Source organism: Carica papaya, chromosome 6, assembly GCF_054855325.1.
Source record: "Carica papaya isolate Zhongbai chromosome 6, ASM5485532v1, whole genome shotgun sequence".
NCBI lineage: Eukaryota > Viridiplantae > Streptophyta > Magnoliopsida > Brassicales > Caricaceae > Carica > Carica papaya.
In genome coordinates this window covers 35,503,792-35,516,942 of record NC_142314.1, presented here as the reverse complement: position 1 = coordinate 35,516,942, position 13,151 = coordinate 35,503,792, and the positions used below count along the sequence as shown (strand labels likewise).

Here is a 13,151-nt window from a genome sequence, read left to right as displayed (position 1 = left end):
TAAAATATATTTGATTTTTAGTTTAAATGGTCATTAAAAAATCAATCAAAACTCGTTGTTTCTCAATCGTTAAACACTTTGAATAATTGTGAATGAGAAATCTCAATTTGCGATTGAATTTTTGGACTTTTCAAAGTCTCTACTATAATTGTAAAGATTCTTTAACTTCCAGAACGATCTGTTGCAGATTTGAATGAATGTCAAAAAAATATATTTACTCTTACTCCCGAATCATAGAGATTAAAACATTGAAGAGAATTACACGTGCTCTTATATTGTCTGTTATGCAAATTGTCTTATCAAATATTGGTAGGAAAACCTTCGAGATAACGTGCGATTTGAATTTATTTCGAAAACCCTAAAATGAATATAGCGATAATATACGCTCGTTTTTGTTTTTTAACGATTTGTAGCTAAGTATTAATTATGAAAAATTACCTCACTATTCATTTTTTTTCTCTCTCTCTCTCATAATTTACCAAATGGAATAAACCAAAACATTGCATGTGGTGGAAATCATAACTCTCTAATTAGTTAAAAGTAAACTTTCATCAAAATAAACACATAATGGGGAAAAAAAAATTTTATGAAATTTTTACCAAAATTATGAGATTTAAAATATATTATTTTAATTTGATTTTGAATTTGTGAAAAAATTATTATTTTATGTTATTATATGCATTAATTTATATGTTTTCACAAAATTTCAAGTAAATAAAATAAATTTTTAATTAAATTTTATAAAATCTCCAAATCATAACCCTAATTGGATCCACTTATTGGGCTGGGTCGGCCCATTAAGTGAAATTCTTCCGGAAAGGGGTGTATGGGTTTTCCTCCATTTCTGATCTCGTAGGGTATAAGAACCGCGTCTTCGTCTTCCCTCCAGCCTAGCCGGATGTACCGCTGACGAATCTTCCCGATTGATTTCCACCGGCAAATGGTCGTCTCGCCGAGAGTCTTTTGTTCGGGTCAGTCGCTGATCACCTTTGCGATTTGAATCGGATTTCGTCAAAAGCTTTGTTGGTAAAGATCCTCGCTGTTTTTTCAAAGTTGTCGTTATTGCCTTCTTTTCGCGTTTCATTCTTTAATGTTCCAGGTGTTCATATGCCTTAAAACTTGGTTTCGGTGGATGCTCGAACTTTCTCCTTTTTAAGAAATTGTGATTTTTCTGTGTGAGTTTCCATTTCGGACATATTTGATCCCAGTCAAAATAATTTTTTTTTTTTTTTTTGTGTCTTAGTCGTAAGCTGAGTTAACTTAAGTGGTTAGATTTTGATTCCTGGTCTTTTTTAGTTTTCTTCGTTAGTAAAATGGTGTAATTGCTTATGCTTTGTGTTCATTTATATTTCTTCTATTACATTTGTTTTCTTCATTGCCCTTTGCGCATCGATTGCTTCCTTCTTTCTGGTAACACATTAAGTACTCTGCGTGTTAACTAGCTCTATCTGTTTACTTTTGCTTCTTAATGGAAAGGCATTTAGGTATATATGTTCACCTGTAGGCCACTAAAGAAGTATTGTTGGATCCATTCATCCTTATTTATTTGCTTGGTCTTATTTGGTTGAATAGGTTTCATTCAGCTACAGAAAAAGTCTGATGTTTTTCATAGAGGGTTGAGAGTTGACGTACAATCTTTTGACAGTTGCGTGTTTCAGCTAGTGTTGATTGTTAACTATGGCATGGTTTAGAGCTGGTTCTAGTGTGGCAAGACTTGTCATAAGGAGGACCCTGTCTCAAGGTCGATACTATGCAGCTAGAACTCAGGTTCTTCCATCTAATAATCGATATTTTCATAGTACTATTTTCAAATCAAAGGCACAAGCTGCACCTGTTCCTTGCCCTGTGCCTCTTTCTAGGCTAACTGACAGCTTCTTAGATGGAACAAGTAGTGTATACCTAGAGGAGCTTCAGAGGGCTTGGGAAGCTGACCCAAATAGTGTTGATGAATCATGGGACAATTTCTTTAGAAATTTTGTGGGTCAGGCTGCCACATCGCCTGGAATTTCAGGCCAAACTATTCAGGAGAGCATGCGTTTATTGTTGCTTGTGAGGGCCTACCAGGTTAATGGTCACATGAAAGCCAAGTTGGACCCGTTGGGTTTGGAAGAACGAGAAATTCCAGATGATTTGAATCCAGCTCTCTATGGATTCACAGATGCTGATCTGGATAGGGAATTCTTTCTCGGGGTGTGGCGAATGTCTGGATTTTTGTCAGAGAACCGACCTGTACAGACCCTTAGATCCATATTGACTCGCCTTGAACAGGCTTACTGTGGAAGCATCGGGTATGAGTACATGCACATTGCAGATCGAGAAAAATGTAACTGGTTGAGAGACAAGATTGAAACACCAACACCAATGCAGTACAACAGGCAGCGTCGAGAGGTTATTCTTGATAGGCTTATATGGAGTACCCAGTTTGAGAATTTCTTGGCTACTAAGTGGACAACTGCTAAGAGATTTGGGCTGGAAGGTGGGGAGACTCTAATTCCTGGTATGAAGGAGATGTTTGATAGAGCTGCAGATCTAGGGGTTGAGAGTATAGTCATTGGAATGCCCCACAGGGGACGACTAAATGTGCTTGGTAATGTTGTCCGAAAACCACTCCGTCAAATATTTAGTGAATTCAGTGGCGGCACAAAGCCTGTAGATGAAGTTGGCCTCTATACAGGAACAGGTGATGTCAAATACCACTTAGGAACTTCTTATGATCGACCAACACGCGGAGGGAAAAGAATCCACTTGTCTTTGGTTGCAAACCCTAGTCACTTGGAAGCTGTGGATCCAGTTGTTGTTGGAAAAACCAGAGCCAAACAGTATTACTCTAACGATGTAGACAGGACCAAGAATATGGGTATTTTGATTCATGGGGATGGTAGCTTTGCCGGTCAAGGTGTAGTCTATGAGACCCTACATCTTAGTGCTCTGCCAAACTATACAACTGGTGGGACCATACACATTGTAGTGAACAACCAAGTTGCTTTCACAACTGATCCTAGGTCGGGGAGGTCATCACAGTATTGTACTGATGTTGCTAAAGCTTTGGATGCTCCCATTTTTCATGTTAATGGAGATGATATGGAAGCAGTTGTTCATGTGTGCGAGCTTGCTGCAGAGTGGAGGCAAACGTTCCATTCGGATGTTGTGGTTGATTTAGTCTGCTACCGTCGATTTGGGCACAATGAGATTGATGAGCCATCCTTCACCCAGCCAAAAATGTACAAGGTAGTCCCTTAATTATCTTTTTTTTTATCTACAAGTTATTTGTTTTTGTTGGATTGGGCGTATCAAGTCTCTTAATTCTGCTTTTGCTGGAGATGTTTATCAAGGTCTTTATTGTTGTAATTATTCCGGTTCTCTAGTAACTGTCTGCTCAACTACAATTTCGGATAATGCTTCTAAATCTTACCTATTTTTGGAGCCAACAGGTCATCCGGAATCATCCATCAGCTCTTCAAATCTACCAAAAGAATCTGTTGGAATCTGGACAGGTAAAACAAGAAGATATTGATAAGATACAACAGAAAGTCCTCTCCATCCTCAATGAAGAATTCCTGGCTAGCAAGGACTATGTTCCACAACGAAGAGATTGGCTTTCCGCTTATTGGGCTGGATTTAAGTCACCTGAACAAATTTCACGAATTCGAAATACTGGGTATTTGAGCAGTGCTTATTTTCAGCTTTTTCATGGTTTCCTCTACCATGTTATTCCCAATTAAAGTTTATGCTGTTGTCTAGGGTCAAACCAGAGATATTGAAGAATGTTGGCAAGGCAATCACTGCACTTCCAGAAACTTTTAAGCCTCACAGAGCAGTGAAGAAAGTGTATGAACAACGTGCTCAAATGATAGAAACTGGGGAAGGCATTGACTGGGCAGTTGGCGAGGCTCTTGCTTTTGCCACTTTGGTTGTAGAAGGCAACCATGTCCGACTGAGTGGTCAGGATGTTGAAAGAGGTACATTTAGTCACCGCCACTCTGTGATTCATGATCAGGAAACAGGGGAGCAATATTGTCCTCTGGATCATGTGATAATGAACCAAGATCCGGAGATGTTTACTGTGAGCAACAGGTATAATTCATTATAAACATTTTTTATTGCTGATAGTTTCTAGAACAATGCTGCACCTTTGTCATATGAAAGAACTTGTAGAAAATAAATAATTAGAAGAATAACTTAGGATTAAATACATTTATTTACAGCTGTTATTTTTGTTTGTCATATGAGCTGTACATTCTATTCTGTGTAAATGGAGGGTGTCACCAACGGTTTCCTCCTCCCCATAATCTTGTTAGGATTTCTTTAGAATTTGTTAGGTTGTTAGAAGCAGCAGAATTGTACATATATGTGAATCATTCATCAAGGAAAATAAGAAGCAGAATATTTTTCTCTCAATTCTCTTCATGGTATCAGAGCATATCTGATCCAAAGAAGAAATCAAACCTTGCTGAGCTGTAATTAGAAATGGTCTCAGGTGAGCTTCCATCATCTCCACCAGAAGTTTCTTCCAGTTCTTATCACCACACAGCAACAACCAGAGCTGTGAGTGAGCTACCATCATCCTGTATCACATGACATAAACTCGACTGTAGCAACTTCCTTCAATGGTCGTCGTTTGTCCGTTTCTTCATCCGCGGAAGAGGGCGTTATGGGCTGGCGAGCTCGTGCCTCCTCCAGCATCCGATTCAAATGCACAAACCTGGGAGATTGAAGATAGCATGGTCATGTCTTGGCTTATCACCTCAATGACCCTTGAAATCGGAGAGAATTTCCTTCTCTACGAAATTGCCCACGAAATTTGGAAGGAAGCACAGGAGTTCTACTCCAGCAAGGAAAATACCTCTGCAATATTTGAAATCGAGTCAACTCTCCATGACCTTCAACAAGGAGAACTCAGTGTCATTCAGTATTACAATTTCTTTAGTCGAAGTTGGCAGCAGATGAACGCCTTTGAGGAGCGTCGCTGGAACTGTCCCGAGGACGCGAAAAATTTCAGAGCATTCGTGGAAGAAGAGCGGGTCTTCAAATTCTTGCTAGGGCTGAACAAAAATCTCGAAGAGATTCGGGGACGTGTTCTGAGCACCAAGTCTTCACTGAGTTTTCGGGAAGCATTTTCTGAGGTTCGACCCGAGGAGAGTCGTCAGAAGGTCATGATGGGAGAGATTGACCAACTTCACCCGACTGAAAATTTTTCAGCTCTCACAACCCGAGCGATTGACAGTCGAACGAAGAAGACAAGGCCCTGGTGCGATCACTGTCGGAAGTTAGGGCACACTCGGGATCGTTGCTGGAAGCTTCACAGTAAGCCAAGCGACTGGAAACCACCTTCGGGTGAGTGGAAGACGTCAAAGGCAGAGACCTCCAGCATGCATAAAGGGAATCACGTGATGGCTGAGGAGGTAATTTATGATGCAGTGGAAAAAGACCCATCTACCCTTGAGCAGTTGGAAGCCCGCCAAAGTATTTTGTCCAAAAAATCTCACCTGGTCAGTGCCTCTGTGGCACACAAAGGTAATATTCTTGACTTATTTGTTTTTTCAGAAAAAAAACAGGTGTGGGTGGTAGACTCTGGAGCATCTAATCATATGAGTGGAGATTTCTCAATGTTCCAAAATTACGTTCTAAAATTACAGAAGATGTGAAGAGAATTTTTCAATCAGAATTGCAGATGGTTCTCTCTCAAAAGTGGCTGGAATGGGTTCCGTAAATTTGTCTCCAAATTTGACTATCTGTTCAGTTCTCCATGTTCCAAATTTGGATTGTAATTTGTTGTCTGTCAGCAAGCTATGTGAAGATTTGAAATGTGTCCCGAAATTTGTTCCTAATATGTGTAATTTTCGGAGCTTGAATTCGGGGAGGATGATTGCAATGTTTGGGGCCCTTCTAGGGTTTCCAACATTTTCGGAATTAGGTGGTTTGTATCTTTTATTGATGACCATACAAGAATTACTTGGGTATTTCTCATGAAGGAAAAATCTGAAGTGGGATCCCTGTTTAAGAAATTCCATACAATGATTCGACCTAATTTTATGCTACTGTCTAAGTATTGAAATCCGACAATGCTTGTGAATATTTTGAAAATACTGTTGAAAAATATTTTACTGAACATGACATTATTCATCAAAACTCCTGTGTTCATACTCTACAGCAAAACGGCATAGCCGAAAGAAAAATAGACATATCATTGAGGTTGTCAAATCACTCATGTTCACCACTCATGTACCAAAATATTTTTGGAGAGAGGCTGTTCTTTCAGCTACCTATTTGATTAATCGGATGCCTTCCCGTATTCTACAGTTTCAATCATCTTACACTATCCTCTCAAAAATCTTTCCCGATTCACACATTTTAAACACTTTGCCACTTAAAGTCTTTGGTTGTTCAGCATATGTCCAACATTTTCGTGGGAAATTAGACCCAAGAGCAATAAAGTGTATTTTTGTTGGGTAACTCTACAAATAAAAAAGGATACAAATGTTTAGTTTCGGAAATTCGCCGTTTTTATAGTACAATGGACGTCACATTTTTTGAGAATCAACCGTTTTATCCCACTACTGATATTCAGGGGGAGACATTCACTCAAGAATATCAGTTGTGGGATGTGAGTGTAGCTCCTCTCTACCCACAAAATCCACCACCAGACAATCCTTCCCTGAAGACGGAACTCGAAACCTCATAAAAGAAATCAGAACCAAAACCAGTTACAGAAAGCACATTACCTGCAACGAGTGAGCTACGTGTCTATATGAGAAGAAACAAAGGAAAAGCACCTAAATCATCCAAGCACTGCCATGAATCTACCGTTGATCTAGGTAATGTAATCTCTGTACCAACTCTTGATTCCGTTGATTCTGATATTCATATTGTTTTGAGGAAGGGTACTCGGACATGCACCAAACATCTTATACAGGACTATGTTTCACTGGATAAATTGTCCTCGGAACATCATGCTTTTGTGTGCAGGATAGACAACAGTTTACCTGAACCCAGAACAATACATGAGGCCTTGGAAATTCCAGAATGGAAGTTAGCTGTCCTAGATGAGATCAAGGCACTTGAAAAGAATGAGACATGGGAACTAACTAATCTTCCTCCAGGTAAGCGTCAAGTGGGATGCAAATGAGTCTTTACAACTAAATATAATCCAGATGGGAGTGTGAATCGGTTTAAGGCTTGCTTGGTAGTCAAAAGCTATACACAATTATATGGTGTAGACTATCAGGAGGCATTTGCACCAGTTGCCAAGCACAATATTATTCAGGTACTCCTCTCACTTGCATCTAATCTTAACTGATAACTGTGTCAACTAGATGTAAAGAATGCATTCGTTAATGGCGATTTGGAAGAAAAGATGTATATGGATGTACCACATGGGTTCGAATTAACAGACAATTCGCAGAAAATGTATAAATTGAAGAAATCACGCTATGACCTAAACCAATCTCCAAGAGCATGGTTTGACAAATTCACAAGAGCTGTAAAACATAAATGATATGAATAATGTCAATCTGATCATACATTGTTTGTCAAACACTGCATCTCAGTTAAGAAAGCTATTTTGATTGTATACGTTGATGATATCATTCTTACAGGAGATCACCTTGAGGAGATTCAGAAACTCAAAGAATTCTTGGCCAAAGAATTTGAAATAAAAGATCTTAGGGTACTGGAGTACTTTTTCGGTATGGAAGTGGTTAGATCCAAAAAGGGGATTTTAGTTTCTCAACGAAAGTACATTCTGGATCTCCTAAAAGAGACTGGGATGCTAGGAAGCAAGTCCACTGACACCTCGATGGATTCAGTCATCAAACTTGGATCCAGAATCAGTGATAAAATGGTTGACAAAGGGAGATACCAGAGACTTGTTGGAAAACTTATTTACTTAGCTCACACAAGACCAGACATCAGTTTTGCAGTAAATACAGTAAGTCAGTTCATGCATCAGTCAACTGAAGATCACATGAGTGTTGTGTATCGGATTCTGAAGTATCTCAAGATGACTCCAGGACAAGGTTTATTCTTTCAGAAGACAGACAAAAGAGGTGTTAAAATCTACACTGATGCGGATTGGGCAGGTTCTACAGATGACAGGAGATCTACATCAGGATATTGTACTTATGTTTGGGGTAAGCTGGTTACCTGGAGAAGTAAGAAACAGTCAGCTGGTTAGCAATGCAGAATTTGAATTTAGAGCGCTTGCTCATAGTATTTGTGAAGGTATATGGTTGAAGAGAATGTTTGAAGAATTAAAAGTCCTCAACAATATGTTTATGAAAGTGTGGTGCGACAACCAATCAACAATCAATATGACCAAAAATCCAGTATATTATGATAGAACCAAACATGTGGAGATCGACCCTTATTTCATTAAATAGAAATTGAAAGATGGGACTATAACTCTGATGCACATTCCAACGAATCAACACATCGCAGATATTCTAACGAAAGCTCTTCCCTAGAGAACTTTTGACGACATTATATCCAATTTAGGTTTACTTAACATATACGTAAACTAGATTGAGGGGGAGTGTAGAAAATAAATAATTAGAAGAATAAATTAGGATTAAATATATTTATTTACAGCTGTTATTTTTGTTTGTTATATGAGCTGTACATCCTATTATGTGTAAATGGAGGGTGTCACCAACGGATTTCCTCCTCCCCATAATTTTGTTAGGATTTCTTTAGAATTTGTTAAGTTATTAGAAGCAGTAGAATTGTATATATATGTGAATCATTCATCAAGGAAAATAAGAAGCAGAATATTTTTCTCTCAATTCTCTTCGGAACTATTGAAAAGAGGATGCCAAACTGGTGATTACTTTTATGAAAGTGGGTTGGTCTTAATCACTTTTGTGCTTCATAATATAGATGACTGGTGATTTTATATGAAACATAATCTTTGATGATGCCCAGTTGTGTCTGTCTTGTTATTTGCCACAACCTTTATGCTTTCATCAGGCTGGTTTTTTGGTGCTCTTTCAAAGTTCTGTAGATATTTTGTTATGTAATTTTTCTTTCCCATGCAGACACCATTATATTGTTTTTTAAAGAATTTCTTTTTATTTGAAACTCTTCAACTAATGTGATTAATCAGATTGTTGTTAGCTTATTTTGAAAGATTTGGTCTGGTTTTGCCATGGCCCTAGTGCAAGTTTGTCCATTCCCTCTTCAAGAGAGGTGAGGCTTACTGAATCTTTTTCTTTTTAGTCTTTATTTTATAGTATCCTATTTCCCTTGATTGGAAAAATGGGGATCTGAATAATAAACCTTTGTTTATTTTAATGTTTTCACCAATTTTGAAGGATCTAGGTCTTCAACTGAGTTAATCTCTGTTGATAACACCATATGTATCATGTGAGTATATCTTTTTGATAGAGAAGGATTATATTCACAAGTCACCAAGGAAGTGCCACCCGTATACAAAACTAGATACTAGAAACAAAATCTATGAGATCTCCAGGTTCCTCCATATTATTGAGAGTGTGGACTGAAAACCACTAGAAAATATTAAATCCAGCCATAAATCCTTAACTCTGTGAAATTGGCTTCTCATCCCTTAGGAAAACTCTACTTCTCCTTTCTTCTAATATCAACCAAAAGATGAAAAGTGGAATGAGGTCTCTGGGTTCCCCTCCTTTTTACATTTTATCCCTGACCAAGTCTGAATCTCATCCAGAACATGGACCACCGACTTCACCATTTGATGTAAATATATCTATAGAGCAGTGGCCATGCTGTGCCATCCTTTAAAGCAAATCACAGTTAGTCAAAAAAGTATTCAGGTGTGTAAAAATATGTAAGAAATTTATATCAAGCTTTTTTTATATACACACAGACTACAGACGTGTGTATTTTGCATTGATCTTAGCTGTCTACTAGCTTTTTATGGACATCACTATTTGTTGTCACTTAGAATTATATGGCAAATATGGGATCTGTCTTCCTTTTTATTGCGTTTCTTTGCTTTTCTTTCTGTCATGCATTGAATCATGATTAATGGAGGCATTTTGCAAATTGAATGGTTAGTTCTGTTTTCTTTTCCTTTCTTTCCTGATATCTCTCTGTTCAGTATTCTCTTTCTTGTCTGGTGGTTGTTTTTGTCCCTTGCACATTTTCTCCTGTTTTTCTTTGGTGTTCTGTGAATGTTTGTTAATTGGTATCTTACATGGGAAATATGTCATTTGTCCAGCTCTCTTTCAGAATTTGGTGTTCTTGGATTTGAATTGGGTTACTCAATGGAAAATCCAAATGCGCTGGTAATCTGGGAAGCTCAATTTGGTGACTTTGCTAATGGGGCTCAAGTGATCTTTGATCAGTTTTTAAGCAGTGGGGAATCAAAGTGGTTGCGTCAAACTGGACTTGTGGTGTTGCTTCCTCATGGTTATGATGGTCAGGGTCCCGAACATTCAAGTGCACGATTGGAACGCTTTCTTCAGGTACTTCCCCAGTGTTATCAGTTTTGTCCATATACGAATTGGATTGTTCTCCCAAACTTGTCCCAGAATGGGCACAAAACTTTAGCATTGATAATCCTTATTCCTTTCCTTTGTTTGCTGTATAATCTTCATCCATAATCTCTCTCTCCCTGTATGCGGTTATGTTTTTTTTATCTTTTGGCTCTTGTTTGTGGTGACATTCTGGAAGGGAAATGCAAATGCAAATTAAGTGGCAGAAGTAACCTCATGATATGATATGTCATCAAGAAAACCTGGAATGAAACGCTTCTATGATTCTGTTTGATATTGACTATGATCTCATTGTCTATCTACCTCAAATTTCTAAGTTGACATTTATAAGTACTCATTTGGGGTTCTAAGAGCTGGTGATGAATATATTGTATGCATATATTTTCATGCTGACACTACTGTTTTGTCAAGGATTCAGTGCTGGGCTTTTAAAATTGTTAACTGTGTACTGGTGTTTTGCTTTTAGTTCTATTTTATCCATTTGGGTCTGCATTAATTGGTCAATGAGATCCAACTTAGGTTATAAATTTGATGGCAGATGAGTGATGACAATCCTTTCGTTATACCTGAGATGGATCCAACTCTGCGGAAGCAAATTCAGGAATGCAACTGGCAGGTTGTTAATGTTACAACTCCTGCTAATTATTTCCATGTTTTACGAAGACAGGTGAGTAAGCTGGGTTATGAATAAGTTTCTTTTTCTTTCAGGGAAGCATAATCTTTTCATGCTTCACATTTTTGTCTTGCAGATACACCGAGGATTTAGGAAGCCTCTCATTGTGATGGCTCCAAAGAATTTACTCCGTCACAAGGAATGCAAATCAAATCTTTCTGAGTTCGATGATGTCCAAGGACACCCAGGCTTTGACAAGCAAGGAACTAGATTTAAGCGCCTCATAAAGGACCAAAATGATCACTCTGACCTTGAGGAGGGTATTAGGCGTCTAGTTCTTTGCTCTGGAAAGGTATGCTATCTCCCTTTTAATGCTTGTATCTTTTTCTTTTTTAGTATGTTCTTTTGGGCTTCCAGCTGGTAAGCCCTGTTGAGCGCAAGTTGTCTGCTCTTATTTTGAAAATATAATTCAGGAACAGTAATTCATAAATTTTATGGGGTGTCGTCATTAATTACTCTTATTAACTGCATGCAGGTTTACTACGAGCTTGATGAAGAACGAAGAAAGGTCAATGCAAGTGATATTGCTGTATGTAGGGTGGAGCAGCTCTGTCCTTTCCCGTATGATCTAATCCAGCGAGAACTTAAGAGATATCCAAGTATGTAGGCTGAACTTGCTACCATGAGAAGTAGTGAATTGTGATGCATTATTGTAATATAGAATGGGGATGCCTCAATATTTGCCTTTTCTGTTCATGGTTTCATGTGTTTCATATTTTTCTAGGATTGTGAAAATTAACAATTTCTTATCTGCATGTCGAGACTTATAATTCATCCATTCGGTTTTACTTGGGCATTTACATATATTAGTATGACACAAGTAGGCATGGATATAAGATATAAGAATCCATAGAAACTATCAATATAAGATATAAGAATCCATAGAAACTATCAACTAGTTAGGCAGCCCATCGATTCAGTGCTTGTCAATTCTCAGTTGCTGACAGTCGCTTATTTTTGATAGACTCATAGAACCATATGATATTAGGTTTAGTCTAACATATATTAGAACCAATTATGTTCTAGCCTCATATTTTAGCTCAATCTGTCCACTTGTACATACTGCATGAGTGGGAATTTTTTGTCTGCATCTGTCCGGCAACGTTCTGGGTGAGGAAGATAGGTGATGTAGTCTAAGATCCACTGAATATCAGAATATGCAATGATTTTTATATGCATATTGGATAATTTTTCTTAGTACATTATAATTTGTTTGAATTTAACAATTTTAACTTATTATGATGCTAGATGCGGAGATAGTTTGGTGCCAGGAAGAGCCTATGAATATGGGTGCTTATAGTTTGGTGCAATGATTTTTATATGCATATTGGATAATTTTTCTTAGTACATTATAATTTGTTTGAATTTAACAATTTTAACTTATTATGATGCTAGATGCGGAGATAGTTTGGTGCCAGGAAGAGCCTATGAATATGGGTGCTTATAGTTACATTGCACCACGCCTTTGCACCGCAATGAAAGCACTGGGCAGAGGAACCATGGATGATATCAAATATGTGGGCCGTGCTCCATCTGCTGCAACTGCCACTGGTTTCTACCAGGTTCATGTGAAGGAGCAGACTGAGCTCGTCCAGAAGGCAATGCAACGTGAAACCATTGCATGCCCGTAGAGAATCACTCTAGAACCCGAATTCATCTTTATATGATAAAACACACAAAATTATATCATCTGAGTCGTCAAAAGATATATACTACAAAACTCTCCTAAAGATGTTGCTATTTTTTCTTCAACGTTGATGATCAGAGATTGAATAAAATTAAAAGCACTGGAATTACCCTCATTGAGGGTGAGGGTTTTTTCGTTGGCGGGGAGGTGAAGTCCCTCGGATGTAATTTTTGGCTACTGCTCGAGTTTTGTTGTGGTTATGGAAGTTTGTAACTGGTTTATGCACAGATTATGACTAGCCTTTTTAACTGTTTAAAATCCTGAACCTTTACCTGGTGGAAAACAAAAGGAACCTCCTCAGGGTACTAATTCTGATAAA

At 38.0% G+C, this 13,151-nt stretch overlaps 2 protein-coding genes across 4 annotated transcripts; both read left to right on the top strand.

The window, feature by feature from the left end:
* Nucleotides 1–854: 854 nt before the first annotated feature.
* Nucleotides 855–13,059, top strand: LOC110807749 (uncharacterized). Of its 3 annotated transcripts, none has more exons than XM_088221986.1 (9): nucleotides 855–1,026; nucleotides 1,646–3,228; nucleotides 3,432–3,658; nucleotides 3,742–4,074; nucleotides 10,196–10,442; nucleotides 11,011–11,139; nucleotides 11,222–11,437; nucleotides 11,621–11,744; nucleotides 12,541–13,059. In XM_088221986.1, the coding sequence occupies exons 2-9, from the start codon at nucleotides 1,678–1,680 to the stop codon at nucleotides 12,774–12,776; spliced, it is 3,063 nt and encodes a 1,020-aa protein (XP_088078112.1). In that variant the 5' UTR covers nucleotides 855–1,026; nucleotides 1,646–1,677; the 3' UTR covers nucleotides 12,777–13,059. The 3 variants fall into 3 exon arrangements, with proteins under 3 accessions (XP_088078112.1, XP_088078111.1, XP_021888666.2); XM_088221985.1 differs by having other exon boundaries at nucleotides 1,573–3,228; XM_022032974.2 differs by lacking the exon at nucleotides 12,541–13,059 and adding an exon at nucleotides 12,394–12,476 and having other exon boundaries at nucleotides 1,573–3,228.
* LOC148253594 (uncharacterized) lies at nucleotides 4,081–9,933 on the top strand. The gene is made up of 2 exons (XM_088221988.1): nucleotides 4,081–6,815; nucleotides 6,967–9,933. Exon 1 carries the CDS (start codon nucleotides 4,608–4,610, stop codon nucleotides 5,643–5,645), a length of 1,038 nt encoding a protein of 345 aa, XP_088078114.1. The 5' UTR covers nucleotides 4,081–4,607; the 3' UTR covers nucleotides 5,646–6,815; nucleotides 6,967–9,933.
* Nucleotides 13,060–13,151: the final 92 nt, after the last annotated feature.

Bases quoted from the DNA above. Each gene is read 5' to 3' on its own strand.
- LOC110807749 (XM_088221986.1), top strand. From the start codon at position 1,678: ATGGCATGGTTTAGAGCTGGTTCTAGTGTGGCAAGACTTGTCATAAGG. The intron at 4,075-10,195 runs GTATAATTCATT...TCATTTGTCCAG, and splicing joins ATGTTTACTGTGAGCAACAG to CTCTCTTTCAGAATTTGGTG. The intron at 10,443-11,010 runs GTACTTCCCCAG...ATTTGATGGCAG, and splicing joins GATTGGAACGCTTTCTTCAG to ATGAGTGATGACAATCCTTT.
- LOC148253594 (XM_088221988.1), top strand. From the start codon at position 4,608: ATGGTCGTCGTTTGTCCGTTTCTTCATCCGCGGAAGAGGGCGTTATGG.